This window comes from Malus domestica, chromosome 03 (assembly GCF_042453785.1).
Source record: "Malus domestica chromosome 03, GDT2T_hap1".
Lineage (NCBI taxonomy): Eukaryota > Viridiplantae > Streptophyta > Magnoliopsida > Rosales > Rosaceae > Malus > Malus domestica.
The window spans coordinates 13,550,008-13,564,613 of NC_091663.1; the positions used below are offsets into that span (position 1 = coordinate 13,550,008).

At 37.5% G+C, this 14,606-nt stretch overlaps 1 protein-coding gene across 3 annotated transcripts; it reads left to right on the plus strand.

Moving 5' to 3' along the window:
• Positions 1-1,132: 1,132 nt before the first annotated feature.
• LOC103424100 (uncharacterized) lies at positions 1,133-5,994 on the plus strand. Of its 3 annotated transcripts, none has more exons than XM_008362190.4 (3): positions 1,133-3,220; positions 4,639-4,946; positions 5,166-5,994. In XM_008362190.4, the coding sequence occupies exons 1-3, from the start codon at positions 1,338-1,340 to the stop codon at positions 5,267-5,269; spliced, it is 2,295 nt and encodes a 764-aa protein (XP_008360412.3). In that variant the 5' UTR covers positions 1,133-1,337; the 3' UTR covers positions 5,270-5,994. The 3 variants fall into 3 exon arrangements, with proteins under 3 accessions (XP_008360412.3, XP_008360399.3, XP_008360407.3); XM_008362177.4 differs by having other exon boundaries at positions 5,538-5,994; XM_008362185.4 differs by having other exon boundaries at positions 5,544-5,994.
• The last annotated feature ends 8,612 nt before the right edge of the window (positions 5,995-14,606 follow it).

Here is a 14,606-nt window from a genome sequence, read left to right on the forward strand (position 1 = left end):
GTATCGAATTCGTCATCCACGAGATTCGAATATAAGATCTCTCATTTTCAAGCAAAGAAGAATACCACCAAACTGTAATACTGAATGACACAAGTGGACAACCTATTGAACGCCTTGTAAATCACAACCAATTACAATAGAAGGATGCAATTATATAAATATACTTGTATTAGCGCTTTAATATATATATACACTTATGCTCATTTCCTTGTTTTATGTTGTAAGAGTCAACTAATAAATCTTAAATTTGAAATCTGTCACTTAAAAAAAATTCATTGAAATCTGTTACTTAAAAAAACCCATTAAAATTCCCTGAAATCTAAATTGACTACGCCCAAAAAAATCAAATTTTAATGAACGTAGCTTAAAAAATAAAGAAAACTAATGAAAAGAGCTTGAAAACTTTGAATTTTAATAAAAATGACAAAATAAAGGATAAAGTGAATAGTATTAAAATTAATATTTTAATATAAAAATATAATTTTTCGTTAAAATAAATAATACGAGAGCTTTTTATTAATGTTCCTCCAAAAATAATCTGTCGAAAAAGGGAAAAGCTAAAAGGGCACAATCCCACTAACTCAAAAGCATGGCTGCAATCTTCTCGCCATAGGCCCACCCAAACCTCCTGGTCCCCCAACATTCACTGGACAACACTCAAGGCTGGTTTGATATTGCTGTGATTTGAAAAAAAACTGCTTCTGTTGTGCTGTGAGAATAAACAGCTGTGAAATAAAGTAGTAGAGTATTGGGTAAAATTTTTTTAAAAGTTCTTTTGAAAAATAAAAAAACAGTATTATAGTGCTCGGTAAACTTTTATGTAAAACGGATGTGAAAAAATGCTGATTTTTCAAAGCTAGGTTTTGCAGCTTTGTGTTTTTGTTTTTTTTTCATCCAAAACTATGAAAAAAAGCTGAAGCTGAATATTTACCAAACACAAAAAAGTTCTCAGCTTTTTTTATACCCATTTTTTTCCATTTTTTCAGAATCCCTCAGTACCAAACCAGGCTTCAAACTCCCCTTCAAGCAGCCAATAACCATGTGCCACGTCACCAAATCCACCAAACCATCTCCCACCAGATCACCACCTCCTCTACGCAGCCCACAAACATTTAAATCGCGGTGGCAGTCCTTTTTGTTGCCCGACAAGAAGAAAACAACCGCTGCAGCTCGCCATAGTCTCTCTCTCTCTCTCTCTCGTTTCTCTCCGAGCGCCTCTTTCTAGGGTTTCGGTCCCCCTTTTTCGGCCATCAACTGAGAAACTCAGTCGTCTCTCGCTCCGACATCGTTCCGTACGCTAAACCTTTGTCGTCTTAACATTTTAGGGTTTTGTTTTCATGAGTGGGCGGAGGCTCGGGGACTACCCGAGTCGTTCTTTGGCGAACCACTGCGCGAAAGCCGAGGAGAGTCGACGTTCGTACTCGGGTCGGGTTTCGGGTTCGGCAAGAGCAAGACCTGAACCGAATTCCCGGAGAGAGTACGATAACCGTCGTTATTATGATGGAGAAAGAGAGAGAGACAGGCGGCCGCTGGAACCGGCAGGTCTCGGCCCCGGCTTGCCCCTCTCGGAATCGACGTCGATGAAGTTCGAGTGGAACAATCTGCTAGCCCGGAGACCCGCCGTTTCGACCGCGAATCCGGGTTTGAACCGACCCGACTTCGGTTTCAGCTGCGGAAGTGGGAAACTTGGGGTTCCGGACCCTGGTGTGGACCCCACAAGGAAGCTTGCGTATTTTCATGGCGGATTCCCGGCTGCGTTGCCAAAACCCCATGTGGGTATTCAAAAAGTTGAAGACTTTAGGCTCGGTGACCACAATGCATACGTGGGTCCAGAAGATAAGGCCGTGTTTGGCAACGGACCTGCGCGCTCGAGCATTTTGGATCCGGGTTTTCACGGGGTTTCTGATGAATTCAACACAAGTCAAATAACGGGACCACATCAGTCGGTTGATGCCGGTTGGGGATGGTGGAATCCGAAATGGGACTACAATGCCCCTGCATATGGTGTTAGAGAAGTTCCGAGGCCTCCGGTTTACAATGCTTCACTCAGAGCAGGTACTCAGGAGATTAGCCAGTGGAACCAATATCCTAATTTTATGGACCAAACACAACCCACTGTTCTGAATTATCAATCTTTGAGCGAACAATCGATCTCTGGTTATGATGAAGTTTTGGGTTCTAGTCCGCGAACCCGGAGCTTCGGATTTGGAAGAGATGATGGTCTCGAAAGAGGGCGAGAAGCGTTGTCGTATGAAGGTACATTGAAGAAATTGGCTCCGCTTGAGGGTGATCAAAGTTTGGACGAGCTGACCACCCTGCAAATGTGTGCAATGAGGAAACGTGCTCTAGCTAGGAAACTACGTCGGAATGAATCAAATTCTGAATTGTCCAATGATTCGAGTGACGCTTGCGATGTACCTGACTTGAGTTTTGGGTACGATCAGTGGAGTAATGAAGATTTCAAACATTATGGAATCGTTGGTCAGGATCAATTGAACATTGACCAAGCTGTGACCTGTGGTGAGGGTCAATGGAACGTTGACCAAGATGTGAATTTTGGAGTTAATCGCGTGAACATTAACCAAAATTTGAATTTTGGAGAGGATCAATGGTACACCGACCGGGATGCTATCTATGGAGAGGATCACCGTGGTCCGAACCATGTTGTGGACCACTGGAAAGCAGAAGATGTCAACAAACTAAATTCCGACAATTTGTTACCATCTTCTAAACTGCCAGTACCTGTCCAGCAGCGTCATGGAGAACAATTCCAATCTGCCAGGTTGGATGTAAAGAGGCGTTTGGGACCTTTGAAGTCACCTGGCAGTATAAAGAAGCGCTTGGGACCGTTAAAGTCCTCTGTTAGTGTAAAAAGGCGTTTGGGACCATTGCAATCACCGGGCAGTGTAAAGAAGCATCTCAGGCCTGCTCAAGATGTTCCTAATCTCGAATTCTCAGATTACAAACCTCATGATCAGTACAAATCTCAAATAAGAGAAACCGATGATTTTAGTGGAAGCATTCATCCTCAAGGGGATGACATTCCAAAAGTTAAGGCGAAACCTGCGGAGATGGAACTTCCTGAAGATTCTGAGGAGTTCAAGAGACTGGTGGATAGTGCCTTTTTTAAGCACATTAAGCGTTTGCATGAAAACCCAGCTCTAAGAAGACAATTAACGGGAGGAGGAAGTTTTACTACAAAGTGTTGTGTATGTGCCAGGTCTGTCTTCTACGTCGTAGTATGTTTCTGAGTTTATGTTTAAATTTACTCTCTGCTGCAACAGGGGGATTAGAATGATTATAACTTATAGAAATTTAGTATCTGACATAAGTGTAGTTAGGTAAGGTTTAACTTTTAGGTCTCTTCAGATCAAGATAAGTTGATATACTTGAATTTTCCTCGTCTTGGCTGTCTTGGAGGGGCTTCACCAAATCTTGGCTGTCCCGACGCGGACTATGTGGCCCTTAATTGTTTGGGCTTTGGTGACCGAAACTTGTGTTTAGTTTAAATGTTCCTGAACTCTTCCACGGGAAGATGAGGTCAATTGGCCTAGAAGAGATTTCGGGATGTCCATATTTGGTTGAAAGATTCCATATGATTGGCGAGTGCTATTGGGGGAGAAAACCCATTTTAGTTTAGTGTTTGAATATAGGTTTATGGTACTCATGTAACATGACCAAGTGAGATTTCTCCAATCTACAACCTCCTATAATTTGAAAAGGATAAAAATTGTAGATGGAAGGAAAGAGGATGGGAACTCTTCTACCTTTCTTGTTTGTTTTGAAAGAAGTAGTGCAAATGAAATTTATGGTCATGGTGGCAGCGTGACCAGTATCAGGATGATAATTATAGTCTTGGGTAGTGGTGTGTAGTGATGTGAGGACTTGTGCTTAGGTGGCTATGATGGATGGGAGATTGCCTTTTTTTGTTTGTTCTTTTGGTATTCTTTAGTTACGTGTGATCTACTTACCACCATGCTGCTTGAAACCCAGGTGGTGAGTGCCTTGTTTATTAAAGGAATTTAGGGCCTTTCAAAGGAAGAATTTTTCAAGGAAGTAAAGCTTTGAAGTTAGTATTTGATAAATTCTTTTTGCAGACACTCCCTATGCATGTTTGTCAGATGGACTACTTTCATTTGATAATTAGCGGGAGAAGAGCAACAATGATCGTAAAAACTGAGTTAGAAAGATGATAGCTGTAGTTTGCCATGCTTTTAGTAATCTGAAGTTCCTGCGTGCTACTCTATGGAAGAGATCCTTCCATGGAAATCCATGTATGTTTCCTTGAAGATGGCTACTTTTTTTTGTGTCATCTGTGGCATGATACCTATTATCCTGAGTCTTTGGCCCTTGCGCTTTGAGATCTTGTAACCTTGAAAGTCTTCTAAGTCTTCACTTTCCCGGTGGGGGATTAGAAGGTACTTATTTGGTAAAGTAGTTTTTTATTGTATAGGAACTTTATCCATGGACTACTACATGATTCTCACGATATATATGTTTCTGAACCAAGATAATGCCTCTGTTTTTCCCTTTTCACCTCATGTCCTACCAAAATGTTAAAGTGATGCTGTAGTTTGTCCCACGTTGCTTCCTTGGAATTGGTTAATGACAATTGAATCTGCCTGCCTGTTGTATCAGCAACTCGAAAGAGTTTGCAGGTGTGGTGCCCTTGGCAATACATGCCTTCATGTCACGTATGGCTGGTTCCAGAGCAGAGCACTTGGGTTTTCATAAAGCACTTTGTGTGCTAATGGGATGGGACAGTGCATCCGTCTTGAATGGTACATGGGTTCAGCGGTTCTTGCCTGATGCTGAAGCCTTGGCTCTGAAGGAGGACATGGTTATCTTTCCTCCGGTTGTTGTCATTCACAACACTTCCATAGCAAATAAAAATCCGAATAAAAGGGTGATTGTAACTATTGAAGGGCTGGAGGATATTCTTAAAGGTAAGTATACTTTGATGATTTCCGTGACAAATTCCAATGATTTTGTTTTTTTTTTGACTCTAGTAGCAGATATTGTTATGTGATTTCCATCTTCTCCATTATTCATTTAAGATTATGTTTCTGTTCATATTTCTGTTTTATTTTGTGATTTCATTTTCTTTTTTCATTTATTATTTCTTCCAAACTTCGGATTTGACTTGTGTAACTCTCTTTGATCAGTTGCAACATTCACGGGAGGTGGAATGCATTTCCAAATAGGTGGTGCTATCCACACACCCCTTTTACACACCCATCTCAATCTCAATTTTCGGCCGTTGGATTGAATAAATGAAGGACATAAATTAACAGAGGAGCGTGTGAGGGGTAAAAAGAAGTGTGGATAACAGCACCCTTCCAAATTTAAAAATTATAGTTATGGTTCTAATTTAGTAACCAACTTGCTGCATTTCTGCCCTTTTAACATGCTTTCAGTAGTGGACCTTATAGTTGATGGTGTAATGCTTGTTCGGTTTATCTTTTTATGATGCTTTTTTGGTTGGTCTTTTTGTTCATTTCTAGTATTTCGTATTTTTCATCTCAACTTAATCGTAGGTATAGGTTTTGGTGGGGGGAAGGCTAAGGTGTGCCGTGGGAAGCCTGCAAATTACAGCATCTTGGTGGTGACATTTAATGCCACATTTTCTGGTTTTCGGGAAGCAGAAAGGCTTCACAAGCTTTTTGCTGAGAACAAACACGGGAGGGCTGAGTTCCAGCAGATCACCTCAGCTTCCCTCAGCAACAGCAGCAGCGAAGGGAAGCAAAACTCGCTGGAAGACCAAGAAAATTGTTTATATGGCTATGTGGGACTTGCAGAGGATTTTGATAAACTTGAAAGCGAGACCAAGAAGCGGTGTCGGGTGAAGAGCAAGAAGGAAATCCAGGCTACTGCAATTACTTATTTGTGAAATGAATAACAGTTCACTGTGTATATCTAGGAATTTCTGTGACCTCTCAACTTAAGCCTTTTGGTTTTTTGGTGCAGTACAAAATCACAAGTTCAGTTGATTGATATTTTGTTTCTGAGAATGCAACTCCAAATAATTTCCTAAGTCCCGCTTGGGATTGCTTCTGGAGGAAGTACTTTTGTTTATTTGCGTTTTTATTATAAACACGTTAAAAAGGGGCATAAAGCTTTTATTCTATTGTTGACAAAGTCAGTCCTACTAACAACTATATTTGTGAAAAATGAAAAGGGACTAAACAATGACTCATTGCAATTGTTTTTTATTTTTTTATTTTTTTGAATAAGATAGCGACAAAACATCGAGATAGAGAAAACCTACTAGAAGTAAACTACACGTGACAACTTTGAGATAGGGAAAAAAAGCATCACACATGCTTTACGAAAAAGAAAAAACAAAATTAATAGTCAAGTGGTTATTTACCATAGTGGTGAATGTCGAGAAGGAACTAAATCTAAAAGTTAGATGAGTTAAGAATTCAGCGAAGTAAGGTTCGGAATTGAATAGAAGAGAAAGACTCCTCTCAGGGGATGAATCAAGATTCACCTTGAATTGGTCAAAACATGCTGAATTTTTTACTTTTCGTCGAGGATTATATCCAGTAACTTGGAGGTTTATGGCTGACCGATACTCTCGACACCCTGAGGAGGATGGGGCCCTCATTCGCTAACCCCTTGATCCTTTCTTTTCTTATTTCTTTTCTTTATTATCTCATTTTATTCCCTTCAGGTGTTGAACCCTTACATATTTGTTATTTCAATTAAACTATTAGTAGCTTTCTTTTTTTCTGTTGCTAATTTACCATATTCGTTATTTGATAGAAATTGTGATTCATGTACCAGGTTTTGGGAAGCATGTTGTCCAGGGCCGGCTCTGAGATTTTAGGAGCCCTATGCGAAATTTATAAAATCGCCCCTCCTTAAGATAAGTCTTTAAAAAACGTAGGACAATGTATTGACGCTAGAAAATAATCAGTTGAATCAAAACAAAGTTTAGCAATCACTGATTGCAAGTTAAAAAATATCATTAATAATAAGTAAAAAGAGCTACAAACATAACGTTCACTAAATAATCAAAAGCAGTTCAATCTTAAACAATCAAACAAGAAAACAAACTTCAAAAACTCTAACTTTAAAGTTTCACTCTAATATGTAACATTATTATATAATAATATTGAAAAAATACCATCTTTTATGGTGTATTATTGGCATTCAGAATATCTTATTGTACTCAAATTTTTTGTATTTAGAAAGAAAAAAAATTACGCTTATAAGGAGTGTAAGATGAGATTTTAAAGTGCTAACAAAATCAATTTTTGAATATGGAACATTATTTCATAACAAAAGCAATTTTAAATATAGAATATTATTACATATAAATATTAGGTGACAAAAATTTTGGGGGCCCCTTCAAATTTGGGACCCTGTGCGACTACACATTTCGCACCCCCTCAACGCCCCCTCTGATGTTGTTGTCTAAATGTAGAGTTGACGAATGGTTGTCAATCAAAGAAAGTAGAATTTGGGACTTACCGGAAGGAGAAGATCGAATGATTTCACTTTTGAAGTTGAGTTTTGATAATCTAAAATCCTCATCTTTGAAACAGTGTTTTGCATATTGCTCAGTGTTCATGAAAGATTTCAAAATTGAAAGAGATAGCTGGGTTCAACAATGGATGGCTCAAGGATTACTACACCTTTTACCCGAAGAAATTCCCGAAGTAAGTAATCTAGAGATGGAGGATATAGGTAATGAATATTTTGATATTCTACTGAAAAGTTCCTTATTTCAAAATGCTACATTGGATGGCTGACACTATTACCAAATGCAAGATGTCCAATCTTGTGCATGATCTTACTGGTCTTGTATCCAAATCTGAAAGCTTGCGAGAGACTTACATGAGACGAATGATACACTTGAGGATAGACATGTTGCTTGGGTTTCTACTTCCACACTAGGAAAAATTGCAAAACGAAGACTGGGGAGAGTGCGCTCATTGTGGTGTTTATTATTATTATTTTTGGTCAAAGGTAAATTTTATTACCAATAGAACAAATTTATACAAAGGGAGGTCTTAGTGCGCATTGTTTACGAATGGCGAAGTAACATCTTGCCACGGTTTAGAGGTTTACGTGTCTTAAATTTATACAAGTCTAGTATTGAGGAGTTTCCAATATCAATTGGAAATATGAAACGGTTGAGGTATCTTGACATTTCTGAAACAAGATTCAAAACACTTCCTGAATCCATTGGATAACTCTATAACCTGCAGACATTAAGGGCAATGAACTGTGCTCTTGAAGAGTTTCCGAAAGAAGTAAAAAATTTGATCAACTTGAGACATTTTTATTTCAATAAGAGCACGGTGTTTCCTTCTGGAATGGGACGACTGACGTGCCTTCAAACATTACCTTACTTTTCTGTAGGTAAAGAGATGGGTCGTGGAATTGAGGAGTTGGCTGGCTTAAATCATTTGAATGGTGAATTGATCATTTATAATCTTGAAGAAGTAAGGGATGGAAATGAGCAAAGAAGGCCAAATTAGAAGAGAATAGACACTTAGGCTTGGTTTGGTATTGAGGTGATTCTGAAAACAATGGGTATAAAAAAAAGCTGGGATCTTTTTTGTATTTGGTAAACATTCAGCTTCAGTTTTTTTCACAGTTTTGGGTGAAAAAAATCAAAAACACAAAGCTGCAAAACCCAGCTTTGAAAAACCGGTTTTTTTTCACATCTGTTTTACACAAAAGTTTACCAAACACTATAATACTGCTTTTTTTTTTTTCAAAAGCACTTTTACAAAAAAGTTTACCAAACATTTTGCTGCCTTATTTCACATCTGCTTATTTTCATAGCTTCTTATTCTCACAGCACAGCAGAAGCAGTTTTTTTTCAAAGCATGGCAATACCAAATCAACCCTTATGCCATTTGAGATTTGTACGGACTCATTTTAGAATGGAATGGTTGGATCGCAGAGCCCACAATGATGAGGAGGATGTATTGGAAGGCCTCCAACCGCATTTGAGGTTGGAAAAACTAAAGATAAAAAATTACATGGGTGGTAAATTTCCATCATGGATGATGAGTAAGTTGCTACCTCTAGGGATGGGCAACGGTTATGGCGGGCGGGTAATCGCGGTTATTTACCCATAACTGTTTATGTTCATACCCGCATAACCGTTTACCCGTTGGGTAATTGTCTAAACAGTTATACCTATACCCATAACCGCATACCCATTTAACCGTAACCGTTTAATATCCGTTTATCCATTTATCATTTTTAACCCGTTTATCTTTTTTTTTTTACCATTACCCCTTTTTCACCAGTCTACATGTTTTTTAACAACTTGAAAATTTAAAAAAAAATTGTCATAATTTTCTTTTTTTTTTACAATTAAACACCGTTATAGGTACATTCATTATACATTTCCATATTAAGTTTTATACCATTCCAATAATTGAAATAATAGTTTACGGACGATATTTTTAACTGTTATCAATGAAGGTAAATATAATATTTGCCAAGTATTATTGGGTTACAAAAATTGTTTAGAAGACATTTCTGTCAAAGCATTTCTGTTAATTTCACGGTTACCCGCAAGGAATTTAAATTAATTTGGCGAATTCCTTGATGATGAGAATCATCATTCCTGTAACAATGTTATTGAGAGAATGACCGATGAATTCCTTGCTAATTTATTGGGTGCTAAGTATTATTGGATCGAGAACATGGTTTGTGTTAGTTTTACATATATAAAATAAATAGGTAAACGGTTATCCGTTTATAACCGCGATTAATAGCCATAACCGTCTATTTAAATTTTACGGGTAAACGGTTATACCCATAACCGTTTACTTATCTAAACGGTTACCCATAACCGTAACCGTTTAATTTAAATGGGTGGGTAACCGCGGTTATCCATAACCAATGAGTATTTGCCCATCTCTACCTCTCATCAACTTGAAGCAGGTTCAGTTATGCAGCTGCAACAGCTGTGAAGCAGTCCCAACACTCGGCCATCTACCTAATCTTAGGCAGCTTGAGATTGATAGAATGGATAGCCTGAAATTTATTGGAGCTGAGTTTTATGGCTATGACCTTGTTTACGATGCAGCTGCGGAAAGTACGGAGACAATGACTTTATTTCCATCCTTGAAAACATTATGAATTAGTGGGTAACCTGAGCTTAATTGAATGGATGGAAGCACCTGCGATGCCAACAGGAAAAATAGTAGTGTTTCCTTGCCTTGAGGAACTGTATTTTAAAAGCGAAGCTTGATGAGTTGATATTATACTATATATTTTACCATATTTTTAGTATTAATTTATTGGTTATTATGTGTGAATTTTGATACTTTGATTTATATTCTTAATGTAGGATGTTCAACTTCATCTGGAGAAAAAAGTAGTCAAACTAATGAATTTTGGAGTGATTCCAATTGGAGGATGTTTGTGAGTTTGTTGACTTGATCATGTCAAAGTTTCATAATTTTCTATCAAGTGGTTTATTTATGGTGATGAAATAAAGGAGCAGCGTACAATGTTATCAAACTGACGTTTTAGGATTCCTTGGGCTTTTTGGCATCCAAGATAATGTCTTCTGGGTTCGAGGCCTTCTGCAATTATGTTCGAGACATCTCAAGCTTTAATTCTAGCCATTTTGGGCCTGTTTTGGAGCCCTGCAGATCCAGAAAGGTGGCTGTTTTGAGACTATGCAGATTTTGGACGAATTTTACTAGTCAATTTAGGATTATGTTTCCTAATTTATTTGGTATCCTAATTTTATTCTAAGGCCTTTTCTAGGTAGGGTTTTATTTTCTAGTAGTATAAATAAGGCTTTTTTTCCATTAGGGTTTTTTAGAGACAGGGGAGGAAACGCACGCACATGTTAGAGAGCTTTTGGATTTAAGTTTATTTTCATGGTGTTTTCTATCTTTGTTTTTAATAATATTTCGTTGTATGATTGCTAGTAACTAAATTCCGTTTGATAGGTGAGGCCACAAGCTTAGCAAGAATATGCAGTTTCTTTTCTATTTACTTATGATATTATGCATGCAGGTTTGAATTATTAATCACCGGTTTAAACTATCTATTTGTCTTAATGCTTAGTTGTCATTAGGATCTTTAGAAAAGTAATTTGATGCAATTTTGGTTAGAGGTCGGTCCTTAAATTTGACGAAGGCTTCTTGTGGTTAATATGTGCAAGTTCACTTAGGATGAACACCACGTCTTAAGGGTTTGCATGGTTTTTCAAAGGGTTTTCATAAAGCATAATGAGTCTTTCATGTTCATATTTGATTCGAACTGGACGGGTTGCATGTTAGATATACGTTTTATGTTGGAGGTTCCAAGTAGGATATATATTAGGAAAACCTAACCTTCAAACATAAGCATGGGTAATTCATAAGTAATTGAAAGAATTACATATGATTGTTAAGGTGACAGCAGAACCCTAGGCTTTTACAATTTTAATTTTCAAAAACTGTTTTTTTTTTAGTTTATTTTATTTAGGCACTTTATTTAATTATTTTCTATTAAATTCGTTTTTATTATTTTAAATCATAAAATCAACTTTTTTCAATCTTTGTTTTAAATAATTAATTAAGATTTGATTTAACATAAATTATTCATTCAATCCTTATGGAGAACGACTTTGCTAGAGCCGACTATACTACAATTACCTTGTACTCTTGCAAGTATTTAAAATGTTTTTATCCCTTCTTTTGTAGGTGGTAAAATCCCTACCAAAGCTGATTCTACTAATTTCACTTAACTGCATCCATACTTATCTTAAATCGCTACTTTGTATACCAGTTGCAGTAATATACGTAGTTCGTATGCCCTTTCTTGTCGTTGAAGCTTTCACACATTTTGGTTTCAGGTTGTAATCAGCATTGGCTGCCTGCTTGAGTCTCACCACTGGATGCTTTTTCAATTTGTTGTTAGATGGACTAGAATCTTGCAAATCCGTTCGCTCACAGTAACACCTGCTGGAAGGATTTGTGCTATACACTGTCGCATGTCTTGTGAAGTTGATGATCATACTCCTTTCCCCACTGTCAGGGAAATTAGGCGGCAGCGTCCACTCCACTGTCATTTCCCTTCCATCTGGATGGAAAGATTTACCAGAGTGATTATGGAACCTTTCATCGCTTGAAAAATTGTTTATCTTTATGTATGAGAGTGGTATCTAACTGCAGTCGCAGGTTTTCGTGGCCGGGAATGTGTTAATGCAACAAATTTGAGGACCAAAAACATTATGTTTAATTATAAATGAGCATTTTTTTTCTTTAGTTTCTCAAGCACACAAGTTTATACGTCCAAGCTTCAAGGGAAAAATTGATTGTAAAAGGAAGCCAGAAAAATTACAGTGATAATTTACAAATGAAGATATAATTGAACACACACGCATCAATATGTCCAGCCAAAGATCACTACTTTAGCCTAGGATTGCCAATGAAACATGCACACATCCGTCTTATCTGTAATCTGTTCTTGAAGGCATATGGAAAATTCTATCTCCATTGAAAGTTAAGAAACTTGATGCCGTAGGCAAAGACGAAGAAGAAGAGGAGGACCCAACCAAGATGTGCAAAGACTACTGCTAAAAGGAAATCCTAGTCATATCCCAAGTACTCCTTAAGGAATGCATCCACCGGCTTTGGCGCTGAGCCAGGGATTTCAAGTAACGTCTTCTTATCCCCGACTTGAGATGCGAAATGCCAATGATTGGTCAAGCAACTGGGGAACCCCAGTAGTACCACCTCCACCATTTTGGGATCAGCTGCGACAAAAACAGTTAAGTATGAACTATTTTGGTCGTTAATTAGTTTAATTTACCTAACGTAGTAGCTTCTACTTTTAATTTCGATTGTTTTTCAGAGTGCATTCTTATATCGTATCTACTTTTTTTTTTTTAAGATTAGTTGTGATTAAATACCGGCCTGGGAATGAGGAAGGCCTAAACAAGTTCCAGAAACTGATGAAGAATGACATAACAATGGCAGCAATTTGACTGCCGGGTGTCAGTGCAACGACCATCATCCCATACATGGAGAAGTCCGTGAAGCACATGAATATGAAGTAGTAGAAGTAGTACTTTTCCTCCTCCTAGTGGTACCCGATCATGGAATAGAGAAGAGCATAGATGAATGTTTGTATTGCAATGAGCATGCTTGGATGCTTGAAGATAGGTATTGGAAATGAATTCGATAGTATGTTGCTAATTTAGCCTTCTCAAACAATTTACATCGAAATGGCAATATCAAAACTCGTTATATATGATCTTAAATGGTGTTCTTTAAAACCCGCAGCAGAATGCATGCATTCTTGCTTGTAAATATCTAAATTCGAAAAACCGACAAATGAAATGCCACGCTTCCCTTTTGAGGAGTATGATAATTCTATTATAATCGGACGTTCTTGACTGTTGGATGTTTGAATCTAATACTTCAATTTTTAGTTTGAACTTTCTTTTTTATATTTTTCTTTATTTATTTGAATACCTAAACTCAACCATTGATGAGTTTTTAGGTAAAATTACCACACCGTCATGTAGCATTATCAACTTAATATGAAATATCAACTTTGTTTTCTGTTTATTATAACAAGTGGATTAGTGAAGTCACGTCATTTTTAATTACTTGAATTGCAAGCCTACAACCTTAAAAATAATTTATGATTGTCCTAACAAGAATACTAAGTTGTAGACCTGAATTTAGTCAAGTTCGACTCCTCTCCCGATAATTCAGATGAACTCTAAGCTAGTAAAGCATGAAAAGTATAATGTGAGCTCTGTGACAAAAATGAAGTGTGAGCTTTGTGAGCCATTGGACGATGGAAATATCTTGCCAAGCACTATTTAAGACAAATGACAAGTATCTAATCCAATTTTCTTCTAGCAATCGTTGTTTTTTGACCTTGTGAGAGTATAATCGTTATAAGTTACCAAGATAATCACATGATGACTCATGAGAGAATAATTTCTTAACCCAACTTGAGGGATCAAACACGCGCGCACACGCGCGCGACGTTTGTGCCACGTAATTGAAGTGTGAATGGAAGGAGAGAAGATGGGAGAGTATAAGATGAATATTGATCACTTGTCCTGTAAATGTGATTTTCTGCAGTCGGTAATTAGAGAGCTGCAACCATCACTTGTTTCTGAATGGAGTTCAAAGTTTTACCAAAGGATTTGGCAATCTCAACTTGTATGGTTAGGGTAAAGGTAAAAGGTTAATACAGATGATGTTACTGAGTTGGCATGGATATATGCATGTATATACTATTGTTGGCTCAGGTAAATGACAGGATTTGCAGGAAAGATTCATACTGGGGAGCAGAGCAGATGTAGCAAACAATTATGAAGCGGTTTCGCCTGGTATGGTTAATAAACGCTGCGATTTCTAACGAATGTAGACTAAGGTGGTTTGGGAATGAGGTGCTTAAAAAAAAGCATCCATGAAAAAAAACTGAGGGTTTTAGGTATTTGGTAAACTAAAAAAAAATGGCTTATTTTGAAAGCTGCTGTGAGAATAAGCTGAAATCAAGGGAAAAAGCTGAAGCAGCTATTTGCAGCTTTGGAAAACTGGCTTTTTTTCAAAGCGCACGGAGTTACAGTGCTCCTTTTAATGAAAAGACCCACTATTAGACTGCTT

Excerpts from the sequence above, each read along its gene's own strand:
- LOC103424100 (XM_008362177.4), top strand. The coding sequence starts at position 1,338 with ATGAGTGGGCGGAGGCTCGGGGACTACCCGAGTCGTTCTTTGGCGAAC. Across the intron at positions 3,221-4,638 it reads AAGTGTTGTGTATGTGCCAG|CAACTCGAAAGAGTTTGCAG; the intron begins GTCTGTCTTCTA and ends CTGTTGTATCAG. Across the intron at positions 4,947-5,537 it reads GCTGGAGGATATTCTTAAAG|GTATAGGTTTTGGTGGGGGG; the intron begins GTAAGTATACTT and ends ACTTAATCGTAG.